This window comes from Homarus americanus, unplaced genomic scaffold (assembly GCF_018991925.1).
Source record: "Homarus americanus isolate GMGI-L3 unplaced genomic scaffold, GMGI_Hamer_2.0 scaffold45562, whole genome shotgun sequence".
Classification (NCBI taxonomy): Eukaryota; Metazoa; Arthropoda; class Malacostraca; order Decapoda; family Nephropidae; genus Homarus; species Homarus americanus.
The window spans coordinates 13,400,914-13,427,591 of NW_024744839.1; the positions used below are offsets into that span (position 1 = coordinate 13,400,914).

General features: G+C 40.0%; 2 protein-coding genes across 2 annotated transcripts in view; both read right to left on the bottom strand.

Annotated features, from left to right (window-relative positions):
* Positions 1-26,678, bottom strand: part of LOC121878151 — a 54,044-nt gene that overhangs the window by 24,286 nt on the left and 3,080 nt on the right. Inside the window, exons 2-3 of the mRNA XM_042384173.1 lie at positions 2,371-2,626; positions 406-1,554 (exon numbers count right to left, since the gene is read on the bottom strand). Coding sequence (XP_042240107.1) covers positions 406-1,554; positions 2,371-2,619 — 1,398 coding nt within the window. The 5' untranslated portion in view covers positions 2,620-2,626. The remainder of the gene's footprint in view (positions 1-405; positions 1,555-2,370; positions 2,627-26,678) is intronic.
* Positions 6,424-7,503, bottom strand: LOC121878189 (tigger transposable element-derived protein 1-like). Its single transcript, XM_042384233.1, has one exon. It carries the CDS (start codon positions 7,501-7,503, stop codon positions 6,424-6,426), a length of 1,080 nt encoding a protein of 359 aa, XP_042240167.1.

Consider the following 26,678-nt stretch of genomic DNA (forward strand, 5'->3'; position numbering starts at 1 on the left):
AGTAGAACCATCATTATCGGAGGCTTTCCTACCCTTACCTCAGCCCTTGGTCATAAAATGGGGCTTAAGAATGAATGAAAGTACAAGTTGTCCTTAAAGGAGAAGAATTGAGCGTAATACCAGATGCTCCAATTCAAACGCCCCTATTTAATCTCTTAATCATCCAGTGTCGTGCTTCCATATACACCCTACAATCAACCTCGTCTAGGAGCATATTTATACCAATCTCCCCATTCCCATTCATGGCAGTTTTAAATTACCCTGTCACCCACTCTTACCTTTAAATCTCTCACCACTTGCATTATATCTCTCACAATGAGGGTGGCAAGCTGCCTCTTGCAGGTCATTTGTGAGACTCCGTAAGCCACAAAACTAAACCGTAATAACAAGGATTTCACTTCTTACCTGCCACTTCAGAAGGCCATCTTCTTCTTCCTCCTCATACTCATTCTTTTCATCTTGGAAAGTATCAGAAGTGTTTTGAGGATGGCTAACTGCAGGTACTTGTTTTAGTGGCAGACTTTGTAAAGCAGGTAGTGATGTTACAGACAGGTCTCTTGTGTGTGACAACAATAATGAAGAGGAGGAGGAGGATGAAGCCACAACTAAGGTTGATGACTCAAATGACTCCTCAGTGATTCTTGTCTTGGAATCTTGTGGTTCTATAAATGGTGCACAAGAAATGTCTGTCAGACACTGTGACCTACTTGATTCTTGTAAGTAAGATGCATCAGATGTAAATAAGTGAGGCATCACAACTGATGATGAAGGCAATGTTGATGGTAAAGGTAACAGATGTGGTTCCAGATCTTCTGTTTTTATCGGTCTTAAATCAAAAGTTGTACATGTAAATGAAGGTGAACTGGTTGTCACTTCTTTATCTAATGACACATTTGCAACAACATTTTCATTCATTTTGCAGACATTAGTGTTCAGAGCATAAGTGTGGTGGTTCTCATTTTCTTTTGAGGATTGATTTAAGTCCTTAGAACTGTGTTCAGCACTCTTACCTTTTTTCTTTACTGTATTATATAATTCTTTATTCCTAAACCTTCTTAACTTTGGTATATTTACTTCATAAATGTCAGAATTGTATCTATTCTTTATTTTTCTACGACACCGACCCAGCTCATCATCCCCATATTTTTTTGACTCATTAAGTATGTCTGCTTTTTTCTGTGTATGAATATTAAGTACAGAGAAGCTTTCATTGACCACTGGTGGTATCTTTGGCAATTTTCTTTTTCTACCTCTCTTTCTGGAAGGGGATTTCATTCCATCATTTATTCTATTATCTGCTTTTTCTTTTAGTTCTGCAGGTTCAGCTTCACTCATCCCTACTGATCTTGAATTATCTGATTGGATATAATCAATGAGACTGATAACCTGCAACAGTTGTGCAGCCTCCAACACTTGTTCTCTGGCTGTCATGGGAATATCCAAGTTACCGCAATATATGAAGTCAATAACATAGTGCAAGGCATTAGGTGAAACATGAGGAACAGTTATACTGACACAAGTATCTCGGTGTTCATGGTAGTGCTCACTCAGCACCTGATAAAAGAGAAAATTATACAAGATCACTATTTAAATATTTTACCGCAATAAGTATATACTCTACATCTATTTTTCACACTTGTCGTTCTAGTATACAGCATAGTGGCTCTTACAGAATCACCAAACATCATAAACAAACAACATGAATCCATATATACAGTACCTGAATTCCTAAATAAACACACCCTCTTACACGTGTACTCCTTCATCATAATCCGTCACTTTACACGCAAAAACTCCCCACACTTCTTACATTCTTACTTCCTCTTGTTACTCCCCACACTTCTTACAGTCTTACTCCCTCTTGTTACTCCCCACACTTCATACACTCTTACTCCCTCTTGTTACTCCCCACACTTCATACACTCTTACTCCCTCGTTACTCCCCACACTTCATACTCTTATGCCCTCTTGTTACTCCCCACACTTCATACACTCTTACTCCCTCTTGTTACTCCCCACACTTCATACTCTTACTCCATCTTGTCACTTGCCATACCTCATACACTCTTACTCCCTCGTCACTTCCCACACTTCATACACTCTTACTCCTTCTTGTCACTTCCCACACTTCATACACTCTTACTCCTTTTTGTCACTTCCCACACCTCATACACTCTTACTCCCTCTTGTCACTTCCCACACCTCATACACTCTTACTCCCTCTTGTCACTGACCACATTTCATTGGGCTTAAATATTAATACTAATTATATTACTAGTCTATTATATCTTCAATATTATTATACATCTGAAAAAATACCATTTTCTCATTACTGTATTTCATTATCTACACATCAGGAATCACAGTTACCTTATTAAGGAATGGAGAAGCTGCAGCAAGCATCAATTTGTGGGCTGGAAAGGTAACAGTCTTCTTAAAACATTTATCCGAAGGTACACTGGTAAACAGGTTACGGTCTGTATCTTTCATAATGCAAGAGTCACTCCCCATAGCTCGTAGGTATACATCTACTTCAATGGCATTTTCCTGTAGCTCACTGGCCACCTCCCAAAGGTCTTCAATCTGAGCACCCCAAACAAAATGCTTGGTATCCATCATAAAGTTTCTGAAAGAAAACAAAAGATCATTCAGGATTCTAAAAGAGCAAATAAAGTACTGCACTACTAAAATATCCTGTATAAACACTCGGCACATCTCCACTTTTAATATACAGTATCTAAAACAATTTAACTACAGTAGCTACTTATTAACACCAGAGCAACATAATTTTAATTTTATTCTCAAGTGATTGGCTATACGGTACAGGGAACAGGGAGCACCTCCCACAGGTTGGCCAAACGACTAGCCAAACCCTTATCCAAGGCATTAGGAGCCATCACTGGTGCCCACCTGAAAAATTACAATGATCTTATAGAGACTTAACACCATTAACTTCAACAACAAGAAAATGGCAAGCTTTGATTTTAAATCTACAGTATAGTCTTCATTTACGCGGTCAATTGAACCCGTGGAGGTCCGCGTAAAACAAGAAACGCATAAACGAATTAACAGAACATATGGGATTAATTGAAATAGAGACTGGGCCAACCCCCAAACTACACCTTTTCCAACACAATACGTATGTTGTAGTAAAAATAACATCTTAATTTTATGATGGTATGCACACACAATTATGATTTAAGAGAAATACAGTTGCCAGGTTAATGTCCATTCAAATAATGGACTCAACCCCCCCCCCCCACGCTCGCTGGCTCCTCCCTCTCTGAGAAATGTTTGGGTGAAAACACTAGGTTTTTAGGTTTAGTAATAAATAATACCTCAGACTAAAGTTAGGATAATATAATTGACATTGCTGGATTTCTTGTAAGGCTACCAATAATTTGAATATACTGTAAACGTCATATATTTTGCACAAAAAATAAAATTTTTGCTCTTTCTAATAAAATTCTTAAATTAGATCTAAAATTTGTATATCTAATACAAATTTTAGGATGTTTATATTTAAATTAATCACCATCTTATAAGAATTCCAGCAAAGTATATTATATTCTGGCCAGGTAATTTGTATGAATTTTAAGAGCTAAAAACAAATATCTTCAGTAAATAAACAAATTATACTTCACCCAGACACTATCTGTCAATCAAAATACTGTACCCCACCTCCAGCTCCCCCCCTTCTTCCCACGCTCGCTGGGTCCCTCCCTCCCCCCCACCTTCCCTCCCTACCAGAGAAATGTTTGGGGAAAAACACTAGGCTTACATGTTTAGTAATAAATAATACCTCAGAATAAAGTTAGGATAATATAATTGACATTGCTGGATTCCTTGCAAGACTGCCAATAATTTGAATATAAACGTCATATACTGTATTTTGCACAAAAGATAAAATTTTTGCTCTTTCTAATAAAATTCTTAAATTAGATCTATAATTTGTGCCTAATGCAAATTTTAGGATGTTTATATTTAAATTAATCATCATCTTATAAGAATTCCAGCAATGTAAATTATATTCTGGCCGGGTAATTTCTATGAATTTTATGAGCTAAAAACAAATATCTTCAGTAAATAAACAAATTATACTTCATCCGCGTAAACGATGAAATTTACTGCGTAATTAAAACATTTCATTCTGGCAAGGTGCCGCGTAAATGACCAAACGCGTAAACAAAAACGACGTAAATCAAGACTATACTGTATATTCACCAACGTGCCAGGAGAAGGGACCATAGAGCTGGTGAAGAGAGCAATGGACAACATCACGGACGAGGAGATGCCAGTGCCTAGGGAGGACTTCATCCGACTTGTGACACTGTAAGCTAGATATGGCGCATTCGTTTTCAATGAAGAAGAATACAGTATATGCAACACAATGGCTTAGCCAGGGGCTCCCCTTAGTGCTGTCATGACTTGTCTCTACATGAAGATGCTGGAGGCAGACAACTACACAAGGATTATGGGTGGAGGACCTGAGTGGTATAAATATGTGGATTATCTATTAGTAATTGTACCAAGAGGAAAAGACATAAGAACAAGATGAGTGTTGATCAATATGAGAGGTAATATCCAATTAACAGTGAAGGAAGAGAAAGAAAACAAATAGCCATTCCTAGACACAATAATTTGGAGAACAGAGGAGTGTAAAATACCCAGTCTACTGTAAGCCAACTAACAAAGACAATTTCATCCACTACCTTTCGGCCCAGAGTGAAAGAACAAAATCAGGAGTGGTGATCAGATTTTTCTTAAGGACATGTAGGATATGCAGTGAGGATTGCTAAAAGAAGAATTTGCATATACAGTACGCCTGGATAATTCACAGATTTTTATTTTGTGGTCCTTCGTTATTCGTGGATGACACCCTAGATGTACCCAAAATGTCTAAGGGTAGTTTTAAAGTTGCTGGCATTTTTGCGCCAGAGACAGGGGGCCATTCGTTCCAGACAGTAATGTGTGTGTGTGTAGAAACACACACACACACACACACACACACACACACTACAAATAAATAATAGTAGGAAAATCCTCTCACAAATAAACAGAAAAAATTTATTAAAATTGTTGAGTCTACCCTCAAGTCCACTCCGTACTTTATTAATAACAAAGCACAGAGTGGACTTGAGGGTAGACTCAACAATTTGAATAATTTTTTCTGATTATTTGTGAGAGGATTTTCCCACTATTATTGATTTGCATGTGTTTTGTGTGTGTAATAATAATAATAATAATAATAATAATAATAATAATAATAATAATAATAATTAACAGTTTATTGAAAGAGCATAGCAGCCGGAAGGCTGAAAATATACAGTTACATAATTGGGGAATGGTTTTCGATTTACAAATAATATACAAGTAACATAAATGATACAAATAAGATGCTATAATAACTAGGTGGGGAAAAAGCTCAAACTACAGGGCTTTTCAACATAGTGACCGTGCAAAAAGGTAAGATTGACTGGGAGTGAATACACTGGTTTATTACAAGTTATTGATAATTTTTACAATGGTTGGGACTGGGCTGTTCTTATAGCGATCAGTTCATGCTCGTATGGGCTGGATGCGGTTGTGGTGTCGAACAGCAATTCTCGGGCGAGGGATTTCAGGTGGTTGTAGGAGCCGAGGATGGTGCAGAAGCTTCTCATCAAATTTGCAGATGAAGTCGTGGTAATGGTCAGTGAGAGCCGAGAGGGTCAGTGTGTGTTGATATGTGGAGTAGGAAGGGGAGAGAATGATCTTGCATGCCCTCTTTTGCACTTTTTCTAGGTGTTTACGTTGTGTGGCATTTAGGGAGGAAGACCAGGTAGGGGAGGCATAGGTGAGCTTGGGAAGTATGAATGTTGAGTAAACACTGAGGAGCTCGGGTGCAGGAACTCCGAGGGACTTGAGTCGGCAGAGGAGGTGGAGACGGAAACTGGAGGATTTCACAACTTCACTGACGTGTAGTTTCCAATTTAGTTTGTTGTCTATGGTGATGCCAAGGCGCTTAGTGGAATCTACAACCTGGAGTGTGTTGGGACCTAAAGTAATGGAAGGGGGAGGGACAAAGTCAGAGGAGAGGTTGATATGCATAACCATGATCTTGGTATGGTTGATGGTGACGTGGTTGGTGGCCCAGTTTTGGAGACTGTTCAATAAATCCTGAAGGGCGGTATAGTCGGGAGCAGAATTGTTGACGCTGATCCCAATGGTGGAGTCGTCGACATATTTCCAGCGAGCAGGGGTGGGTGGGTGTGTGTGTGTGTGTGTGTGCACACACTCGGGCCACAGCTTACGCCACACACTGTTCATGTTCTGTTGTGTTATTGCCTCCCATGAATCACTGATGTTTTTATGGCTTTCTTGATGTTCTAGTGTTTTTTCCAAAACTCCCAGATTGTAGGTTTCCCTTCTCCATCAGTCCCCTCAATCAACTGCTCCATGATACGCTGAGTGTAGAGCGCCTTGAATGTAGAGATGACGCCCTGGTCCATAGGTTGCAGCAAAGTCGTGTGTTGGGAGGCAAAAACACAACTTTAATGTTTTACACCAGTCAACCATAGCTGGTGGATGACCTGGTGCATTGTCAATCATCATCAGAGCTTTATCATCAAAATCATTTTCCTTATTATAGCGACTAATGCGACCGGACACATAGTTGAACATATAGTCGTGCATCACAGACCCTGTCACCCACACCTTACTGTTTGAACGCCAGACGACAGGAACTTGTCCCTTCGCAACCCCCCTCAGAACAAGGGGTGTTTCAGACCGGTACACAAGGAGAGGCTTTAACTTCAGGTCACCCTCAGCATTTCCACCAATCAATAGAGTGAGGCGGTCCTTGGCAACTTTGAATCCTGGTGAGGTCTTTTCCTTCTTAGATATGTAGGTCTGTGAAGGCATTTTCTTCCAGAAGAGTCCGGTCTCGTCCAGGTTGACGACTTGCTTAGGACTGTACCCACCCTCCTTAATTATGGTTGCGAGAAATGGTGGGAACTTCTCTGCTGCTTCATGGTCGGCGCTAGCCGATTCTCCTTGCATTTTTAGGTTGTGGATTGATATACGTTTCCTAAATCTATCAAACCATCCACGGCTGGCACTGAACTCAGGTACGTTGGGTTTATCTTTAGTTATATCTTTCCACAGCAATCTTGCCTTCTGTTGAATCATGCATTGCGATAAAGGTGTTTTAAGGCGCTGGGTCTGGTCATCAATCCACGTGCTCAACATCTGCTCCATACTCTCCATTCCAGCATCACGAAACCTCGTCACCTTCGTAGCCGTCAGTGGTGTTGCAGACCTGGCCATCTCCTTGATCTTGTCGGCATTTTTAACTATAAAATGCACCGTAGAGGGAGCTAAGCCGTGCACGCGCCCAATCACTGACGTTCCTTCTCGGTGTTCATGTCTTTTTACAATATCCAATTTCAGGTCCAACATAAATGCCACATGTGATCTCTTAGCAGCATTGAAGGGAGTTTTCGTAGCTGGTCGCTTCGGCATTATGATATCACACAAAACACACACCAGCATGTGTGAGACTGAGGCAAGTGAGAACGTATGGCGCAGGAATACGTACACACATACACACGCTGTCCTACGCTACGGTTGAGGCGCGCGGTTCAAAATTTTTGCTCATAAGAATTTGCGAATAAACGGGGCAACCATTGCGAATTGTGGAAATTGGTAACAATAAATTTATTGCGGATAAACGGGGTTACGAATACCGAGGCTATGAATAACGGGGTTTGCTTGTACAGTCGGCCCTTAACATATGCAGGTTTAGCATACACGGATTTGCAAATACAGTATGCGGATTGCCCCGCCGGAGGAATATTCTGTAGATTGAAATAATTGAAGTACATTCAAATCGCGCGCGGCACAAAACACTGCACACCGCCCGCTACCCCACACACGCATAGCGCGTCACGCCACCCCGCGCTCCCTCACTCAGTCAGTCTCGCTGTAACCACGCTTGTTAACATCAGAATTGTAGTTGCTACCCTTGCTACCCACATTTACCATGGCCCCTAAAAGAGCATCAAAGACACCAGCTGGAGTCACCCCTAAGTGCCAGAAAGTGATGACTCTGCAGGAGAAGGTGGAGTTGCTCCATACAAAAACATCATGGAAGAAATGAAAAGAAAGAGACGACAACTCCCCGTCACCATGTTCTTTGATCGCCGAAGGAGAGATTTAACACCATCAATCACTGGCGGCAGTGAGGAAGCAGCTGAACCCAACGTCGCCCCCACTTCACCACCCGTTATGGAATTGAGTGACGATGACCCCGATGACCCCCCTCCTGTCGCCGAGGAGAGGTACGGTACAGTAAAGTGAAATTTTTATCTCTTTTTTTATAGCTTTTCTTGCCATGTTTATTGTTTGTAAAAATGCACAGCACAGTACAGTTCAGTACTGTACATAGGAAGTGGAGGTGCAGTTATTCACAAAACATTTGTGTTTGTTGTCGGCAGTAGTGACGATGTGGAGGCGGAGGGATAGAGCAGGGAGGAGTGGTGACGCTGGACGCGGGAGCAGGGACGAGTGGAGATGCCAGCCAGTACATTACGGGTGTATTAATTGTTTTTATAGCTGTTTTTGCATTTTAATATCAAATACTGTACATTACGTTTCAACAAAACTACTATTTATTTCTGAAAATATGGAAATGTAATATTTTTGCTGAAATGACGTACGTATTACAGTGGAAAGTGGGATAAAATTGTGACGAAAGCAATAAATTTCGCTTTCTTTCGTTCAAAAGACGTTACCGTAATCGCTTTTCGAATGGTTTTCAGTTGTGGGATTATGAGGCTAATGATAAGATAGAATATTATTGTAATACAATACAGTTAACCCTCACTTTACGCGGTCCTACATTCCGCGTTTCCACGTTTACGCGGTGCCCTGCCGGAACCCAGGATGCTCACATTCCGCGGTGCGTTTACCCATTTACGCGGAGAGCGGCTGGCGAGCCGCGCCATTTTTTGATCCAAACCTCCCGCCATCCGCCATGTTGTGTAAGCGGCGCGAACATGGTGCGCACAAGGTCGCCCAGTCATCAAAACATTACCAGTTCTTCACCCGCCACCCACCACAGCCGGCCCAAGTCAGTGATAGTGATAATTATGGTGAGGATATGGACTTATATGGACTTTGGGGAGTTTGACAAAGAGGCCCTGCAAGCCTCTGTGGTGGATAGTGATACAATTGATACAAGTGACACAGGTGAGGGCCAATAATCTGCCCTCTGCCTCGGAACCAACCGCCCATCCCCGTGTGCCCAGCCATTTTTTCTACTAATGTAAGTGTTAAAAAACCTAATATTATTGATATTTCTCTTAATTATTAATTGTGTGTGCATACCATCATAAAGTTAAGATAATATTTTTACTACAACATAGTTGTGTGTCGTCAAAAAGTGGAGTTTGGGGATCGGCCCGGACTCCATTTCAATTAATCCCATATGTTATGTTATTCACTTTACGCGTTTCTCACTTTACGCGGGACCCTCCGGGTTACATTAACCGCGTAAAGTGAGGGCTAACTGTACAGTACAACAGTTTTTTAACTGAAAACCATTCGAAAAGCGATTACGGTAAAATCTTTTGAATAACGAAAGAAAGCGAAAGTCATTGTTTTCGTCATGATTTTATCCCACTTTCCACTGTAATATGTACGTCATTTCAGCAAAAATATTACATTTCCATATTTATTTCTGAGAATATAATATATTCATTCAGTCACAGTTAAGGTAAAATATACTTGTGATGTAATATTCTAATGAAAATACCCGGTACAGTAAACCTCCGCTTAACGCGGTTTCACTTCACGCGTTTCCACGTTTACGCGGTACCCTGCCGAAACCGGAATGCTCACATTCCGCGGTGCGTGTACCCATTTACGCGGAGAGCGGCTGGCGAGCCGCGCCATTTTTGGATCCAAACCTCCCGCCATCCGCCATGTTGTGTAAGCGGCGCGAACATGGTGCGCACAAGGTCGCCCAGTCATCAAAACATTACCAGTTCTTCACCCGCCACCCACCACAGCCGGCCCAAGTCAGTGATAGTGATAATGATAGTGAAGATATGGACTTATATGGACTTTGAGGGGTTTGACAAAGAGGCCCTGCAAGCCTCTGTGGTGGAGAGTGATACAATTGATACAAGTGATACAGGTGAGGGCCAATAATCTGCCCTCTGCCTCGGAACCAACCCCCCATCCCCGTGTGCCCAGCCATCTTTTCTACTAATGTAAGTGTTAAAAAACCTAATATTATTGATATTTCTCTTAATTACTAATTGTGTGTGCATACCATCATAAAATTAAGAAGTTATTTTTACTACAACGTAGGTATTGTGTCTGAAAAAGTGGAGTTTGGGGGTCGGCCCGGTCTCTATTTCAATTAATCCCATATGTTATGTTGTTCACTTTACGCATTTCTCACTTTACGAGGGCCGCCGTGGGTTCCATTGACCGCGTAAAGTGAGGGTTCACTGTATTTAGAAATACGGTATCGTAGTTTTCTTTTGTTTCAAATTTAATTAACAAAGATTGATGTTTCAAATGTAATGAACAAAAATTTATGTACAGTATCTATAAATAAACTTAAACAAATGAATACTTTATGTTTTACATCGTCCTGTGTATACCATACCATGCATTTGGCTACTTTGAGCTAGCTATGATGACGCAAGAGATCTGCCCTGGCATCTGTACCGACACTCACAGCTGGTGGTGAGTCGTTTCCATTGTTTACTGGTAGTTACTGGTATATATTTTTCAACCTAACGAAACTGTTACCCGTTTAGAGGTCGACCCACAATTTTTTGCCAAAAAATTTGGTCTTAAAAACTCGAACTACACACAGGTATATACGGTAAGTAAGGACATGGGGGGCCAGGGGTTTGGGGGGGCAGCAAAAATACACGGATTTTTAACATTCACGGGTATCTCTGTTACCTAACCCCTGAGTATGTTAAGGGCCGACTGTACTTCCATCCTAGGATTGGTTGGTTCATTTTGTCTACGACAAATCATAGAATGTAAACAGTCTATACGGTGTCCATGGATTAGGAAATAAGATTGTAACCACTGAACTACCCATTCAATTAAGAACTTTTCTTTTTACTCAGTATTGCATTAACCTACAGCCATCATATCCACTGGTTAACCCAGACCGTTCCAATGCACAACTGAGGGGATAAAAGTAAACGAAGTACAGTACCAAAAATACACACCATGTGGTACAGGAAAAGCACACACTTACGATGGCACCCCTATTTCATTGAAGTATTATTTACTTTTTTATAGGTAATACAGCTCCTCCCCGACTTACGACCTACCCGTCCTACGTCCACCCGCACTTACAACCTGCTCTGTCAGTAACGACCATCCGCACATACGACCACGCAGTCGGGACCAAAAAATATTTCAAACGACGCGCGCATTTTCTATACCAAAATTTTTCCGTCCCATACGAGAGCGTGGTTTGGGTCACCGCAAGGGTACAGCTCCCATGCAGTAGAGCGCTTAATTGGTGTTTGGCTGTCGTATCTGCAACTGATCGCGCTGTGTACCGACATTATTTTCGTACCTAATTGACTTTATAATGACTGGAAAGCGTAGAAGTGAGAGTGGTGGTGGTGCTCAGAAGAAAAAGGAGACAGTCAATTTCTTTTGAGACGAAAATGAAGATAATAATGAAGTATGAAAATGGAAAATCTGTAGCAACAATTTCACACGACCTAGGGTTTTCGCATTCGACCATATCCACTATTCTGAAGGACAAGGAACGTATTTGTGATGTAATGAAAGAATCAGCACCCATAAAGGGAACTATAATTAAGAAGAAAAGACAAGGTCCCATTCACGAGATGGAAAAATTATTGGTGATATGGATGGAAGACCAGATACAGAAGCGTGTACCCTTAAGCCTTCTAACTTTACAGGCTAAGGCAAGAAGCCTGCTCGAAAGCCTGAAGGAGCAGGCAGGAGATGAGTGCGAACAAACCTTCACAGCAAGTCATGGGTGGTTTCATAGGTTTAAGAACAGCAACAGTTTACATAATGTTAAGGTGAGTGGAGAGGCAGCTAGTGCTGATGTTGATGCTGCCAAGGCTTTTAAGAAGCTAGATCGTGTGATTGTGGAAGGAAATTATTTGCCTGAGCAAATATTCAATGTGGATGAAACTGAATTATTGTGGAAGCGCATGCCTGGACGGACATACATCCACAAAGAGGCAAAAACAATGCCAGGGTTCAAGGCATTCGAGGACCGAATTACACTTCTGTTGGGGGGGGGGGAATGTTGCTGGTTTCAAGATCAAGCCCTTCATGATCTATCATTCAGAGAACCCCAGGGCTTTTAAACATGTCAGCAAGCACACACTGCCAGTGTTTTGTCGCAGTAACAAGAAAGCCTGGATGACCCTAGTACTGTTTGAGGATTGGTTCATGAATTGTTTCATTCCTCGAGCCAAGGAGTATTGTCTGCAACAAGGGATTGCATTCAAGATTTTGCTGATTTTGGATAATGCTCCGGGACACCCACCACAAGCTGGATGACATGCACCCTGATGTTAATGTAGTCTACATTCCACCTAACACTACCTCTGTCATCCAACCCATGGATCAATGTGCTATTGCAGCTTTTAAAGCAAATTACTTATGTACGACCTTCGCTCAGGCTGTTGCTGCTACTGAAGGTAAGAAAATGCTCAGAGAGTTTTGGAAGGAGTACAACATTTTGACATGTATAAAGAGCATTATTGCAGCATGGGATAAGGTTACACAACAGTGCATGAATCGAATATGGAAGAAAATACTGAAAAGATATGTGAACAATTTCAGAGGATTTAATGAAAATAAAGTTAGTTCTGAGATTATTAACAAGATAGTCTGGAGTTAGGTAAACAGGTTCAGTTAGAAATTGATAATGATGTTGAACAGTTGGTTGAAAGTGTAGCAGAAGAGCTACGTAATGAGGATCTTATCGAACTGGAAGCACACAAAAATGTAGAGGAAGAAGCGAGTCGAAATGTAGAAGAAGGACCTGCACCCCCCAAAATTTTTCAGTGAAGCAAATGGCAGAGGCATTTGCTACAATTAATAAGGGGATGCAAATGTTTGACGGAATGGATCAAAATTATGAGTGTTTTGCCAAAGTTGACAGAATGATCCAAGATGCACTTGCTTGCTACAGAGAAATTTATAATGAAAAGAAAAAGCAAACTATGCAGTCTAAATTGGACATCTATTTCAAGAAGTCCCCCAGTGCTGTCTCCTCACACCCCACCAGTGTTGCCTCTTCACTCCCTAAAGATGATCCAATACCTTCAACCAGCAAGTTACCACAGTACATAAACTTGTCTGAAGAAAGCAACATTGATGACCCACCCAGCCCTGTCTCCTCCTCTGCTTTATCCAATTAATATAGTCTCCATGTATCCTGCAAACAGAAAATTATGGGGGCCCCTTGTGCATTCAGCCGACTACATTAAAGATAAGTGCTCAGTCACACAGTATCCATTCTTCATTATTGATTACTTTTAGTGTACAGTATTACAGTGGTCCCTCGGTTCACGAGATTTCGGTTAACGATTTACCTTCCATAAGATTCTTAACTTCGGTTAACGAGCAATCCCTCGATTAACGAGTTTTTTACGAGCCGACTTCAATATGTTTTCACTTGCATTTGGCGGTCCACCAGCTGTAGTATTAGTCCGCCAATACAGTAATCGGTTTTAGGGCTTAAATTCCTTATTATTTTAGTAAATATCAAGAAGTTTATACTATTCAATAATTTTAAAAGTTTAATATTAACTTTTTTAGTCATTTTAACAATTATTGAACATAATTGAAGGTAAAGAAACTAGTTTCTGGAGTGCCATCCAGCCTGTTAACACACCAGACAAGTGTTAGTCTCTCTCTGTTTTCAGTGGAGGTAACATCTTGCTTGAGACTCTCTTCAACTAAACGCTTTTTTTCTGTGTTTCCAAGCAAATTATTGGTCATTTTGAAATATATTTTACATATTGACAATATATAATGCAGTGCAGTGTTGATTTTAAGAAAATAATCTTGAAATACACCAAGAGAACTAAAATTTTATGGGTGAAATGGTGCCATGGGGTGACTTGTCTTCCACCCCAATGCCTTCTCTTCTTCCTTCTCCGCCACCCCCATTCTAATTCCCATCATCATCATCATCATCATCATCCAGGAGCCTTCTACATACACACCTCAAAGTAAGTGTACTTTTCTACCTTTTTTGTTGAATTTTGGCAATTTTCGGTGAGCTGGAACCAATTACCCAAAAACCCATTGAAACAATGGTTTCGGTTAACGAGTTTTTCGGTTAACGAGCAACCTGCTGGAACTGATTGTGCTCGTTAACCGAGGGACCACTGTACCCCGCTTTACGCGGTTTCACTTTCCGCGATTTCGCATTTACGCGGCACCTCGCCAGAACCAGACTTTCACTTTACGCTGTGCATCTACCCATATACGCGCAGCGTGTCTGGCGCGACGCTATTTTTAGATTCGACCCTCCCGCCTTCTCCTGCTTGGGCAAGCCGCGCAGTAAGGTTGCGCAGTGGATGTCTCTGTTGCGTTATCACTGACGTCATATGACGTATCGGACTGTGATTGGGCCATGCATCCTTACCTCCCTCCGCTGCTAGTTGTGATTGGTTTAAAGTAATATGACGTGTCCACCTGCGGGAGAGAGGGAAGAACGACGCTTGACCTAGCCGCGTCAGTTTCATCCCTCCAGGCTACACCGTGTAAACGTGCATCCATTGTTCTGTAAAATGGCTTCCGCCGGACCACCGCCCCCAGAGAGAAACCTTGCCTTACCTGGGCCCAGCCGCCCTAAACCAAAGAAGATACGACGTTCCCTAAGCTACGAAATAAAATACAAGATAATTCAAGATTTGGAGAAAGGAACACGTCAAGCTGATCTCGTGCGCCAGCATGGAGTCAACGAATCTACGATTCATACTATTAAGAAGGATGCAGCCAAGATCAAAGAACACACGAGAATCACAAAGTCTGCAGGTGCTTCAATGATCAAGTATTGCCAGAACAAGGTGCTGCTAAAGGTTGAAAATTTGCTGGTGAGTTACGTGATTCGTCAGGCGCGACACAACATGGCGGTGGACACGCAATCCGTTCAAGAGTACGCCCATGAACTGTACGCAGCAGTGTCACAAACCCTTCAGTGTTTCCTCTGGTTGGCTACATAGGTTTAAGAAGAGGAACAAGATCCCCAATATCAATATTGGTGGTGAAGAAGCTAGTGCTGACCGTGTTGCGGCTAGGGAATTTCCTCCGTTTTTAAGTGAGATTATGGAGGAAGGACAGTACACCGACGACCAGGTGTTTAACATGGACGAATCTGGTCTTTTTTGGAAAAACTACCTTCCAAGACCTTCGTTGTGAAGAATGCCAGCAAGTGTCGGGGCCGGAAGTTGCAGAAGGAGCGCATCACCGTCCTGTTTACCACCAATGCCTCCGGTAACTGTAAGCTCAAGTTATCGGTGATCCACACAGCACGCAAGCCGCACGCCTACAAGAACGTGGACATGAGCAAGATTAATGTCCACTGGCTGACCGCACGTAAGGCGTGGATGTTCTCTGCTCTGTCACTCTCCTGGTTTGATGACTGTTTCGTTCCCGCCGTGAAGAAATTCTGCGAGCAACAGAATGTTCCATTCAACATTCTGTTGCTCCTTGACAACGCACCAGGACACTCGCCACTACTTATGGATCGTCACCCCAACGTAAAAGTGGTCTTCCTTCCTCCCAACACTTCGTCATTAATCCAGCCCATGGACCAGGAGTTGATCTGCAATGTGAAAGCTGCATACTCTGCAAAGAAATTTAAGCTCCTGAACGACTGTACCAACACCAAGGATGAGTTGTGTAAGCTGGGTGACACCGATAGCGAGAGCAAAAGCGACGAGGACGAGGACAAGGAACAGCAGGTGGTGAATCAAGAAGTTCTCGTCAAACAGTTTTGGAAAAAATTTAACGTCAAACAAGCTGTGGACTTCTTGGTGGAGGCATGGGATCAGCTGTCTATAGCTACGATTCGTCACGCATGGAGGCATGTGTTGCATGGTATACCAGGTGAGAGGCGGAGTCAACCTGTGACTGGTGAGGTTCAGTCTGTGACAGTGGCATTGGACTTTGCAAGAGATGCTGCGCACAGTATTACAGCCGAAGGCTTCTCCGAGACCACCAACGAAGACATCCTAGAGGTGATCAGAGATCCTGAAATGACTGCAGACGAGATGTTGGAAGATGATCACGTCAGTGAAGAGGCAGGTGGTGCGTCAATCCCAGAAGAACATAAGTTAACGCATAGTAATATTAAGGGTGCCATCGAGTGTGCAGAGAAATTGAAGCTCTTCCTTTCCAACGACCATGATGATGACTGCTATGAAGTCTTCCATACCCGGCTGGTGCAGGCTATGGAGCCGTACATCAAGATGTATCAGGACAACATCAACACTAGCCGTCAAAAAGCATTACCGAGTTCTTAATCCCGCAACCCACCACAGCCACCCCGAGCCGGGTCTAGGACAACTGGCCGCCGCCATCTGGCCGCAGCCCATGAAGTACCTAACCTAACCTAACCTAACCTAACCTGCCTTGAGAGCGCAAAATTAGGCGTTTGCAGTTTACCCCCAGTCCGCGGCGGCCAGATGGTGGCGGCCAGTTGTCCCATTCCCCCCCGAGCCAGTGATAGTGACAGTGAAGGTGACTTTGAGGGATTTGTGAGGGAGGCCCTGACAACTATGACGGATAGTGATGGTGATTCACCTGAGGGCCAGTAATCTGCCCTCTGCCTCGGAACCAGCCTCCATCCCTGTATGCCGACCCATCTCTTCTACTAACGTAAGTGTTAAACCTAACCTTTATTTTTCCTAACCTAGCCTCTTCTATATTAATTGTGTCTGCATACCATCATAAAGTTAACATAATATTTTTACTACAACATAGTTTTGTGTCGTCAAAAAGTGGAGTTTGGGGGTCGGGCCAGTCTCTATTGGAATTAATCCCATATGTTCTGTTGTTCACTTTACGTGGTTTTCACTTTCCGCGGTGCCCTGTGGGTTTAATTGACCGCGTAAATCGGGGTACCACTGTACTATATTTCATTTTAGATTTTTTTTTTTTTTTTTTTTTTGCATTTCTAACTTACGACCATCCTGACTTACGAACTGGATTTGGGTTCCTAACCCCGTCGTAAGTCGGGGAGGAGCTGTACTTAACAACTGTGGTGTCCTTAGCAAGGAAATTTCTTCATACAAGGTAAAAGCTTCCTTCAAGAAAATTACAAAAAATTATATAAGGAATACAATTTGTAATAACCTATAATACCTTACCTAACTTAACCTATCTACAATACAGTACAGACACTGCCTGGGTTACAGAACACTCGGTTTACAGAAATTCGAGGATACAGAATGCCTCCCATAAGTCCCATTATAAAAATTATCGGTTTGCACAAGAGTTTCTGTTAGTACAGAAGGTAACTAGTACGGTGTAACAACACTATTTATGGAGGATTATGCATAAGGCGGCGGAAAGCATACCCTTGTGAGACGTCATCTGTGATTCAGTACAGGGTATAGTACATATTTACCTTATGGATGGGTCATTTTCGGTTTACAGAAAATTCGGCTTACAGATAGGGTCCAGAAGCAGAACCTTTCCGTAAACCTGGGAGTGTCTGTACTAATCAGTTATATTGTACAGTATAGTATTTATTTTTCTTACAGATATATGATATTTCTATGAAAATAACAGTGTAATTAAATCTGACGAGGACACTACGAAACTACAAACAGATCTAAACAAATTTTTCGCATGGTCTGAAAAATGGCAGATGAAATTTAATGTGGATAAATGTAAAGTACTTAGTCTAGGAGATGTAAACAGAGAAACCAAATATCAGATGAACAACATTATTAAAGAGAAATTCGATTGTGAGAAAGATTTAGGAATAATGATAAGTAGGAATCTAAAACCAAGTCAACAATGTGTATTTGCTCGAAACAAGGCTAACAAAGTACTTGGGTTCATACAAAAGTGTTAGTTACAAGACTAGCGAGGTTATCCTAAAACTATATCATGCGCATGTGAGACCTCCCTTGGATTACGCAGTTAAGTTCTGGTCACCGTAATCGAAAATGGATATAGAATCCCTAGAAAGAATTCAGAGGAGAATGACAATACTAATCCTTGAGAGACATAGAGTGAGGGGGCAATATGATAAAAGTCAGGGTTAAACAAAGATGATATAACAAAGTACTAAAACTATCCAACCAGGAGCAAACTCATAGCAATGGTTTTAAATTAGACAAATTTTGATTTAGGCGCACGATAGGTAAACATTGGTTTGGAAATAGAGTACTGCAGTGGATGAGTGGAACAAGTTACCAAACATTATCATTAAATCGAATAAGCTGGATAGCTTCAAACATGGGTTGGATGGATATATGAGCAATAGGGGATTGGCTGTAAATGGGACTGCCCAGTATGGGCCAGCAGGCCAGCTGCAGTTTCCTCCATTCTTATGGGAATGAACCAATATTTCTGGAGATACCATTTGCATGATACTGAACAAGAAAATGGAAAAGAATGCACAGAACATGTGAGGCACTCAACATTACAAGGGGGTAAAGCGCCACCCCGGGCAAAGTGCGTTTTTTTATGGGTATCACTATTTTCACCCTTCCTCTACATGTTGGTATTGGATGTAACCCGCTAGGTAGACTAGAAATAAGGTTGAAAGTCCTTAAAAAATAGGGTGTCAGTTTGCCTGAGGCCGGAAGCTATGTATCTGGCTGTGTGCTCAGTAAGAAAAGGTGGTCACATCCCGTTCAGAATGAGAGGAGCGATTTTTAGAGAGGGCAGAGGAAGACTTTGAACAGTACGTGATTGATTATGACGAGGCCATTAAAGTTATACGCACTCACCAGGATTTACGTAACTTCAACTTACTACGATCTTCAGGGATAATAAAATGAAGGAACTAAACAAAGTAAGATTATAATACTACAGTTGGCCCTTAACATACGCGGGGGTTAGGTAACAGAGATAACCCGTGAATGTTAAAAATCCGTGTACTATTGCTGCCCCCTCCCCCCCTAGAAAACCACTGGCCCCCCCATGTCCTTATTTACCAAATTTACCTGTGTGTAGTTGGAGTTTTTAAGACCAAATTATTTGGCAAAAAATTGAGGGTCCACCTCTAAATGGCTAATAGTTTCGTTAGGTTGAAAAATATTTACCAGTAACTACCAGTAAACAATGGAAACGACGCACCACCAGCTGTGAGTGTCGGCACAGTTGCCAGGGCAGATCTCTTGCGTCATCATAGCAAGCCCAAAGTAGCCAAATGCATGGTATGGCAGCACAGGACGATGTAAAACATAGAGTATTCATTTTTTAAAGTTTATTTATAGATACATAAATTTTTGTTCATTACATTTGAAACATCAATCTTTGTTAATTAAATTTGAAACAAAAGAAAACTACGATACCATATTTCTAAATACTGTACCGGGTATTTTCATTAAAATATTACATCACAAGTATATACAGTGACCCCTCCGTTAACGAACTCAATCCGTTCCAGAAGGTCGTTCGTTAACCGAAAAGTTCGTTAACCGAAACCATTGTTTCAATGGGTTTTTGGGTAATTGGTTCCAGCTCACCGAAAATTTCTGAAATTCAACAAAAATGGTAGAAAAGTTCACTTACTTTGAGGTGTGTATGTAGAAGGCTCCTGGATGATGATGATGATGATGATGATGATGATGATGATGATGATGATGGGATTTAGAATGGGAGTGGAGGAGAAGGAAGAAGAGAAGGCATTGGGGTGGAAGAGATGTCACCCCATGGTGCCATTTCACCCATAAAATTTTAGCTCTCTGGTGTAATTCAAGATTATTTTCTTTAAATCAACACTGCACTGCATTATATATTGTCAATATATAAAATATATTTCAAAATGACCAATAATATGCTTGGAAACACAGAAAAAAAGCGTTTAGTTGAAGAGTCTCAAGCAAGATGTTACTTCCAGTGAAAACAGAGAGAGACTAACGCCTGTTTGCTGTGTTAAGAGGCTGGATGCCGCGCATTAAACTAGTCACTTTACCTTCAATTATGTTCAATAATTGTTAAAATGACTAAAAAATTGAATATTAAACTTTTAAAATTATTGAATAGTATAAACTTCTTGATATTTACTAATATAGTAAGGAATTTAAGCCCTAGAACCGATTAATGTATTGGGGGACTGATACTAAAGCTGGTTGCCCGGTCAGTGCAAGCGAAAACATGTTGAGGTCGGTTCGTAAGAACTTCGTTAACCGAATTTTTTTTCGTTAACCGAATTGAAGATCCTTATGGAAGACAGTTCGTTAATCGAAATTACGTTAACTGAGGTGTTCGTTAAACGAGGGGTCACTGCATTACCTTAACTGTGATTGAATGAATATATTCTCAGAAATAAATATGGAAATGTATTATTTTTGCTGAAATGACGGACGTTTTACAGTGGAAAGTGGGATAAAATCATGACGAAAACAATGACTTTCGCTTTCTTTCGTTGTTCAAAACATTTTACCGTAATCGCTTTTTGAATGGTTTTCAGGTAAAAAAACTGTTGTATTACAATAATATTCTCTCCTAATTCACTTGAATAAATACTACGATACCATATTTCTGAATATTTTCATTAAAATCCATCAAAATCATTTTCCTTGCCATCGTCTTCAGCACCAAACAGCTCCTCCCCCGTCTTCTCCTTGAACAGGGCGAGAGGGTACGTGTTTTTCGAATCGTTTTCAGTTAAAAAACTGTTACATCACATGTATATTTAACCTAAACTGCGCCTGAATGAATATATTCACAGAAATAAATAGTAGTTTTGCTGAAAAGTGATGTATTTTCAATGTAAAATAGGATAAAATACATGACGAAAACAAAAGACTTTACCTAACCTTCCGATGTTCAAGAGATGTTACTCGTTTTTTTTAGTAGTTTTCGGTTAAAATAGTTAAATTACAATGATAATCTATTCATACTGTGCTTGATACACTGCATTCACGGAAATGTAATATTTTTGCTGAAATGACGTACGTATTACAGTGGAAAGTGGGATAAAATCGTGACGAAAACAATGATTTTCGCTTTCTTTCGTTCAAAAGATGTTACCGTAATCGCTTTTCGAATGGTTTTCAGTTAAATAACTGTTGCATCACAAGTGAATTAGGATAGAATATTATTGTAATACAACAGTTTTTTAACTGAAAACCATTCGAAAAGCGATTACGGTAACATCTTTTGAACGAAAGAAAGCGAAAGTCATTGGTTTCGTCACTTTCCACTGTAAAACGTACGTCATTTCAGCAAAAATATCACATTTCCATATTCTCAGAAATAAATAGTAGTTTTGCTGAAACGTAATGTATTTCAATGTAAATTAGGATAAACTACATGAAAACAAAAGACTTTACCTAACTTTCCGATGTTCAAGATATGTTACTCGTTTTTTTAATAGCTTTCGGTTAAAATAGTGTTATATTAGTGATATTCTATTCATACTGTGCTTGATATAATACATTCATGGAAATGCAATATTTTTGCAACTACAATGCTGATGTCGACACAAGCGTGGTTACAGCGAGACTGACTGAGTGAGGATGACGACGCGCTATGTGTGTGTGTGTGTGTGTGTGTGTGAGGTAGCGGGAGTGGGCGGTGTGCAGTGTTCGGTGCCGCGCGCAATTTGAACGTACTTCAATTACTTCAATGTACAGAATATTCCTCCGGCGGGGCAATCCACGTACAGTAATTCCCCGCTTTAAGCGGTTTTTTTTTTACGCGTTTCTACTTTTACACGGTACCCTGCCAGAACTGGAATTCCCACTTTACACGGTGCATCTACTCATATACGCACTCATATACGTGGGTGAAGTATAATTTTTTTATTTAGCTCATAAAATTCATACAAATTACCCCGGCCAGAATATAATTTACATTGCTGGAATTCTTACAATTTGATTATCATTTTGAATATAAACATCATAGATTTTGCATTAGACATACAAATTTTAGATCTACTGTAAGTATTTTGTTTACTCTGAGCAAATATGTTATCTTTTGTGCAAAATATATGACGTGTATATTCAAAATATTCCTGGTCTTGCAAGGAATCCAGCAATGTCAATTATATTATCCTAACTTTAGTTTGAGGTATTACTTATTACTATACCTTAAAATCTTGTGTTTTCCCCCAAACATTTCTCAGAGAGGGAAGAGCCAGGAGTGTGAGAAGAGAGGGAGGGAATTGAGTCCATTATTTGAATGGACATTAACTTGGCGACTGTATTTCTCTATTTCTCTTAAATATTACTTGTGTGCATGTACCATCATAAAATTAAGATGTTATTTTTACTAGAACATAGGTATTGTGTCGGGAAAAAGTGGAGTTTGGGGGTCGGCCTGGTATCTATTTCAATTAATCCCATATGTTATGTTGTTCACTTTACGTGTTTCTCGCTTTACGCGGACCTCCGTTCAATTGACCGAGTAAAGTGAGTACAGTGGTCCCTCGGTTAACGAGCACAATCCGTTCCAGCAGGTTGCTCGTTAACCGAAACCATTGTTTCAATGGGTTTTTGGGTAATTGGTTCCAGCTCACAGAAAATTGCCTAAATTCAACAAAAAATGTAGAAAAGTACACTTACTTTGAGGTGTGTATGTAGAAGGCTCCTGGATGATGATGATGGGAATTAGAATGGGGGTGGAGGAGAAGGAAGAAGAGAAGGCATTGGTATGGAAGAGAAGTCACCCCATGGCACCATTTCACCCATAAAATTTCACCCATAAAATTTTAGTTCTCTTGGTGTATTTCAAGATTATTTTCTTTAAATCAACACTGCACTGCATTATATATTGTCAATATGTAAAATATATTTCAAAATGACCAATAATTTGCTTGGAAACACAGAAAAAAAAGCATTTAGTTGAAGAGAGTCTCAAGCAAGATGTTACCTCCACTGAAAACAGAGAGAGACCAACGCCTGTCTCGTGTGTTAACAGGCTAGATGGCACGCCAGAAACTAGTTTCTTTACCTTCAATTATGTTCAATAATTGTTAAAATGACTAAAAGAGTTAATATTAAACAATTTTAGTACCGCTATCATTCAGTACATGTACACTACAGGTTTGCACTAAGGTCATTTATTTCTTTTACGTTTCTTTTAGTATGGTGTGTGCATGTAAATGGATGAAAATAAATGAAGATATTTATGTAAATCTACCCAGAAATACAGTTGAAAAACTTTACATTATAAAATGTAATACATACTGTACACTTATGTAATACAATTTTTATCTCTTGTGCAAAATATATGACGTTTATATTCAAATTATTCGCTGTCTTGCAAGGATTCCAGCAATGCAAATTATATTCTCCTAACTTTAGTCTGAGATATTATATAAGATAAAAACTGCTAGCCTAAAACCCTGGCTGGGCAGATGGGGGAGAGGGAGGGAGGGGTGGAGGGGAGCAAGAGGTGATACGTTTGGCAGTTCGCGCCGAAGGTCTAGTGAAGTTTGTATTTGTTTATTTATGTTGTTTAGATTGAGTTTTTGTTTTTTGCTCAAAAAAATTTCATAGAAGTGACCGGGGAGACTATAATTTACATTGTTGGAATTCTTTTAGAGAGTGATTAATTTGAATGTAAACATGCAAAAGTTTGCATTAGACTAAAATTTTAGTATTCATTTTGCACAAATATTAAAGAGCACAATTTTCTTGATACAGTATTTACTCCACTGGAAACGAATGTAAACATAGAAAAGATTACTGAATTAGCAGACTAGCTCATCAGCTGATGCTCACAACAAAACGAGATGTTCGTAAGGATTTCGTTAATCAAATTTTTGTTCGTTAACCGAATTGAAGATTCTTATGGAAGGTAATTCGTTAACCGAAATTTTGTTAACCGAACCATTCGTTAACCAAGGGACCACTGTACTGTACTATGCATATTTTTTTTAAGTTTTTGGAGTTCTTGATTTTAATTAAAGTACAATTTAGCAGAAGACACCGTTTACATCTTACTCACATGACTATATTCTGCTAATCAGCAGAAGTGGTAATTTATGAGGAAACCACTATCACCAGGAGTTCAATATCGTTCAATTGTTCAACAATGTTCTTATCTCTTTAGTAAGCATTTTACAAAGATGCAACAACTTTTTATTTTCAATATATGTATTTTTATATCTTTTTTTTTTCTATCTGCAATTATAAATCACCTGTAGTGGGCAAGGCATAAAGGATAAAGGAAATTGTGGGGGGAAATACGGTGAAAAACCGATCACGATACTAAAATGACGTCTATACATGCTTTTTACATAAAGAAACTAATTATCTACCCTAAATAATCCTGCGAAAAATCGGCCATTGTCAGCGTATTGTCATCCGCTCTATTTGTTTACAACTAACCCACTCGGTCTAAGCGTACTCTCATGTCCACAAAATATATAAATTTATACCACGACACCTCAATGAAGTTGCTTTCATTGGTACCAGATATCAAAACAAAATAAGTACTTCCTGTTTAATATGGTTGGGGGTCCAGGGAGCTTAGGCCCCCATCTAGGAAAGGTTAGGTATGTTACTTTGGTTGGTTAGGTCGGGTTCTATAAGGTTCTAGTAAATGTCCCCTCTTTTAAAATACTTAATATAATGAAAAGAAAAACTGTGGAAAGAATGAACGAACTCAAATAACTCCTTCTGGTGGCTTTGATGTTCTCACACATTACCGCAAAAGTTTCAGTGTCACGTGATATTCCTGTGCATGCTCAAAGCTTTTAATTTTACTTGGCTAGTCGCAAGATGGCTTCTCTATACAAGAGATGTTCTTTGTCAGCTTGGCAAACCATTCATTATGTCCTTGAAAATGAAGTCGCTGCTATTGACATTTTTAAACCTAATGGTATTCTGCCAACTTCTGTGAAGTGTGTAAAGTGCAGTTCAGACTATGGTAAATATTTAGAAGCTACCAGTTCTAGCCTAGTCTATGTTTGGGCCTTGGGGGGTCGACCTATATGGCGAGTATGGTCTAAACCTGAATTTTTAACTCAAAATCTTGGTCGACTTATACGCCGCAACTTACGGTACTTATATTTTTAGTCTTATATAGGGAGAGTGAAAATAATAAAAATTATTTGTTCTATAGCATTTCCATCACAAATTTATATTTTTCAAGTATTTTAACTGATGTGATTTCCACACCTCCAATTACCAACAATATTAGCTGTTCAATGCAGGCAAGGCTTTAAGGAAAAGGGAAAAGTGGGATAAAAAAAAATCTTTTGAAATCCGTACCTACCTTTTCCTACCCTAAAAAATCTTAAAACTATAAAAAGATTACGTTATTTGTGTTTACGGTGATACTGTTGTTTTCGGTGTTTAGTACTGTATATGTAATGGTGATGTTTTTGGTGTTTAGTATGTGATGGTGTGTTTTTGGCTGTCAGATGAGGAGAGACACATTAACACGAAAGCATTTTTTAACCTTTATACAAATTAGGAAAGGTTAGGTAAGATATTTAAAGGTTTGTTTGATGTTCTTTTTATTGCTTTTTTTTACCCCACATTTTCTTCTACTTCAAAGACATACCCACTTTGAACGACTAATATTGTTGGTAATTTTATCAGTTAAAATACAAAACAAATATAAATTTCCTGGTGGAAATGCTAAAGAATAAATTACGTATAATGCAGTTTTTTCTCTTTTTCCTTATGTCTCAATATATAAGTAGGTGTTGGCAATACTAAATATTAACTCAGACTATCACAATAATCGACATAAGATCCTTAGGTTTTGTACTAACAGAAGGAAACTGGCCAAGGCAAAGAAATTTCTTCAATGTGGCTTTTGCATTTCTGCACTTAAAGCACTTGGTTGGACAAAGGGTAAAATTGCAGTTTCATTACCAATTTGTTTTTGACCAGAAATCTAGGTTTCTTCCAGTGGTATTTGATGTGATTCATTCGAATTTGACCTTCATTTCCACCAGAAATGATTTTTGTTTTATTTATCACCCCCCCCCCTCCCCTCCAAAAATATTGGGGGACCCACAGGAATTCGGAGTTTTTGGGTAGGAGATGTGCAAAAACGGAAGCCAATAGGATGCTAATCCAACCTAACGTAATCCAACTAACTTAACCTAACAAATAAAGGTAGGAGAGCACCAGATACACAAAGCGGCCATAACAAGAATGAAATCAAATTTTTTAATTCAAAATCGTATTCTCCCACAGGCCATGTCAATCACTGATTGGTCGAAGACAATGGAGTTGAAGCTAAGAAGCTCAAGACTGGTCCTTTTAGACCAACCACATGTCTCTGATGCTAACATTTTAACTCAGGAAAACCACTACATGTATCTCATAGTCACAATCTCAGAGAGTTTGTAGAGATAACATCAACCCTGATGGATTTGTTTGGTGCCTTTTTTTGTGTTCTTACCCCACAATTTCCTTCTACTTCAAAGCCCTGCCCACTTTATGCAATCAAAATGATTGGTAGTTGGGGGTAGGGGTTCATCTCTCAATAATGGCTCA

What these genes read in the sequence shown, in the direction of transcription:
- LOC121878189 (XM_042384233.1), bottom strand. Translation starts at nt 7,503, where the DNA reads ATGCCGAAGCGACCAGCTACGAAAACTCCCTTCAATGCTGCTAAGAGA.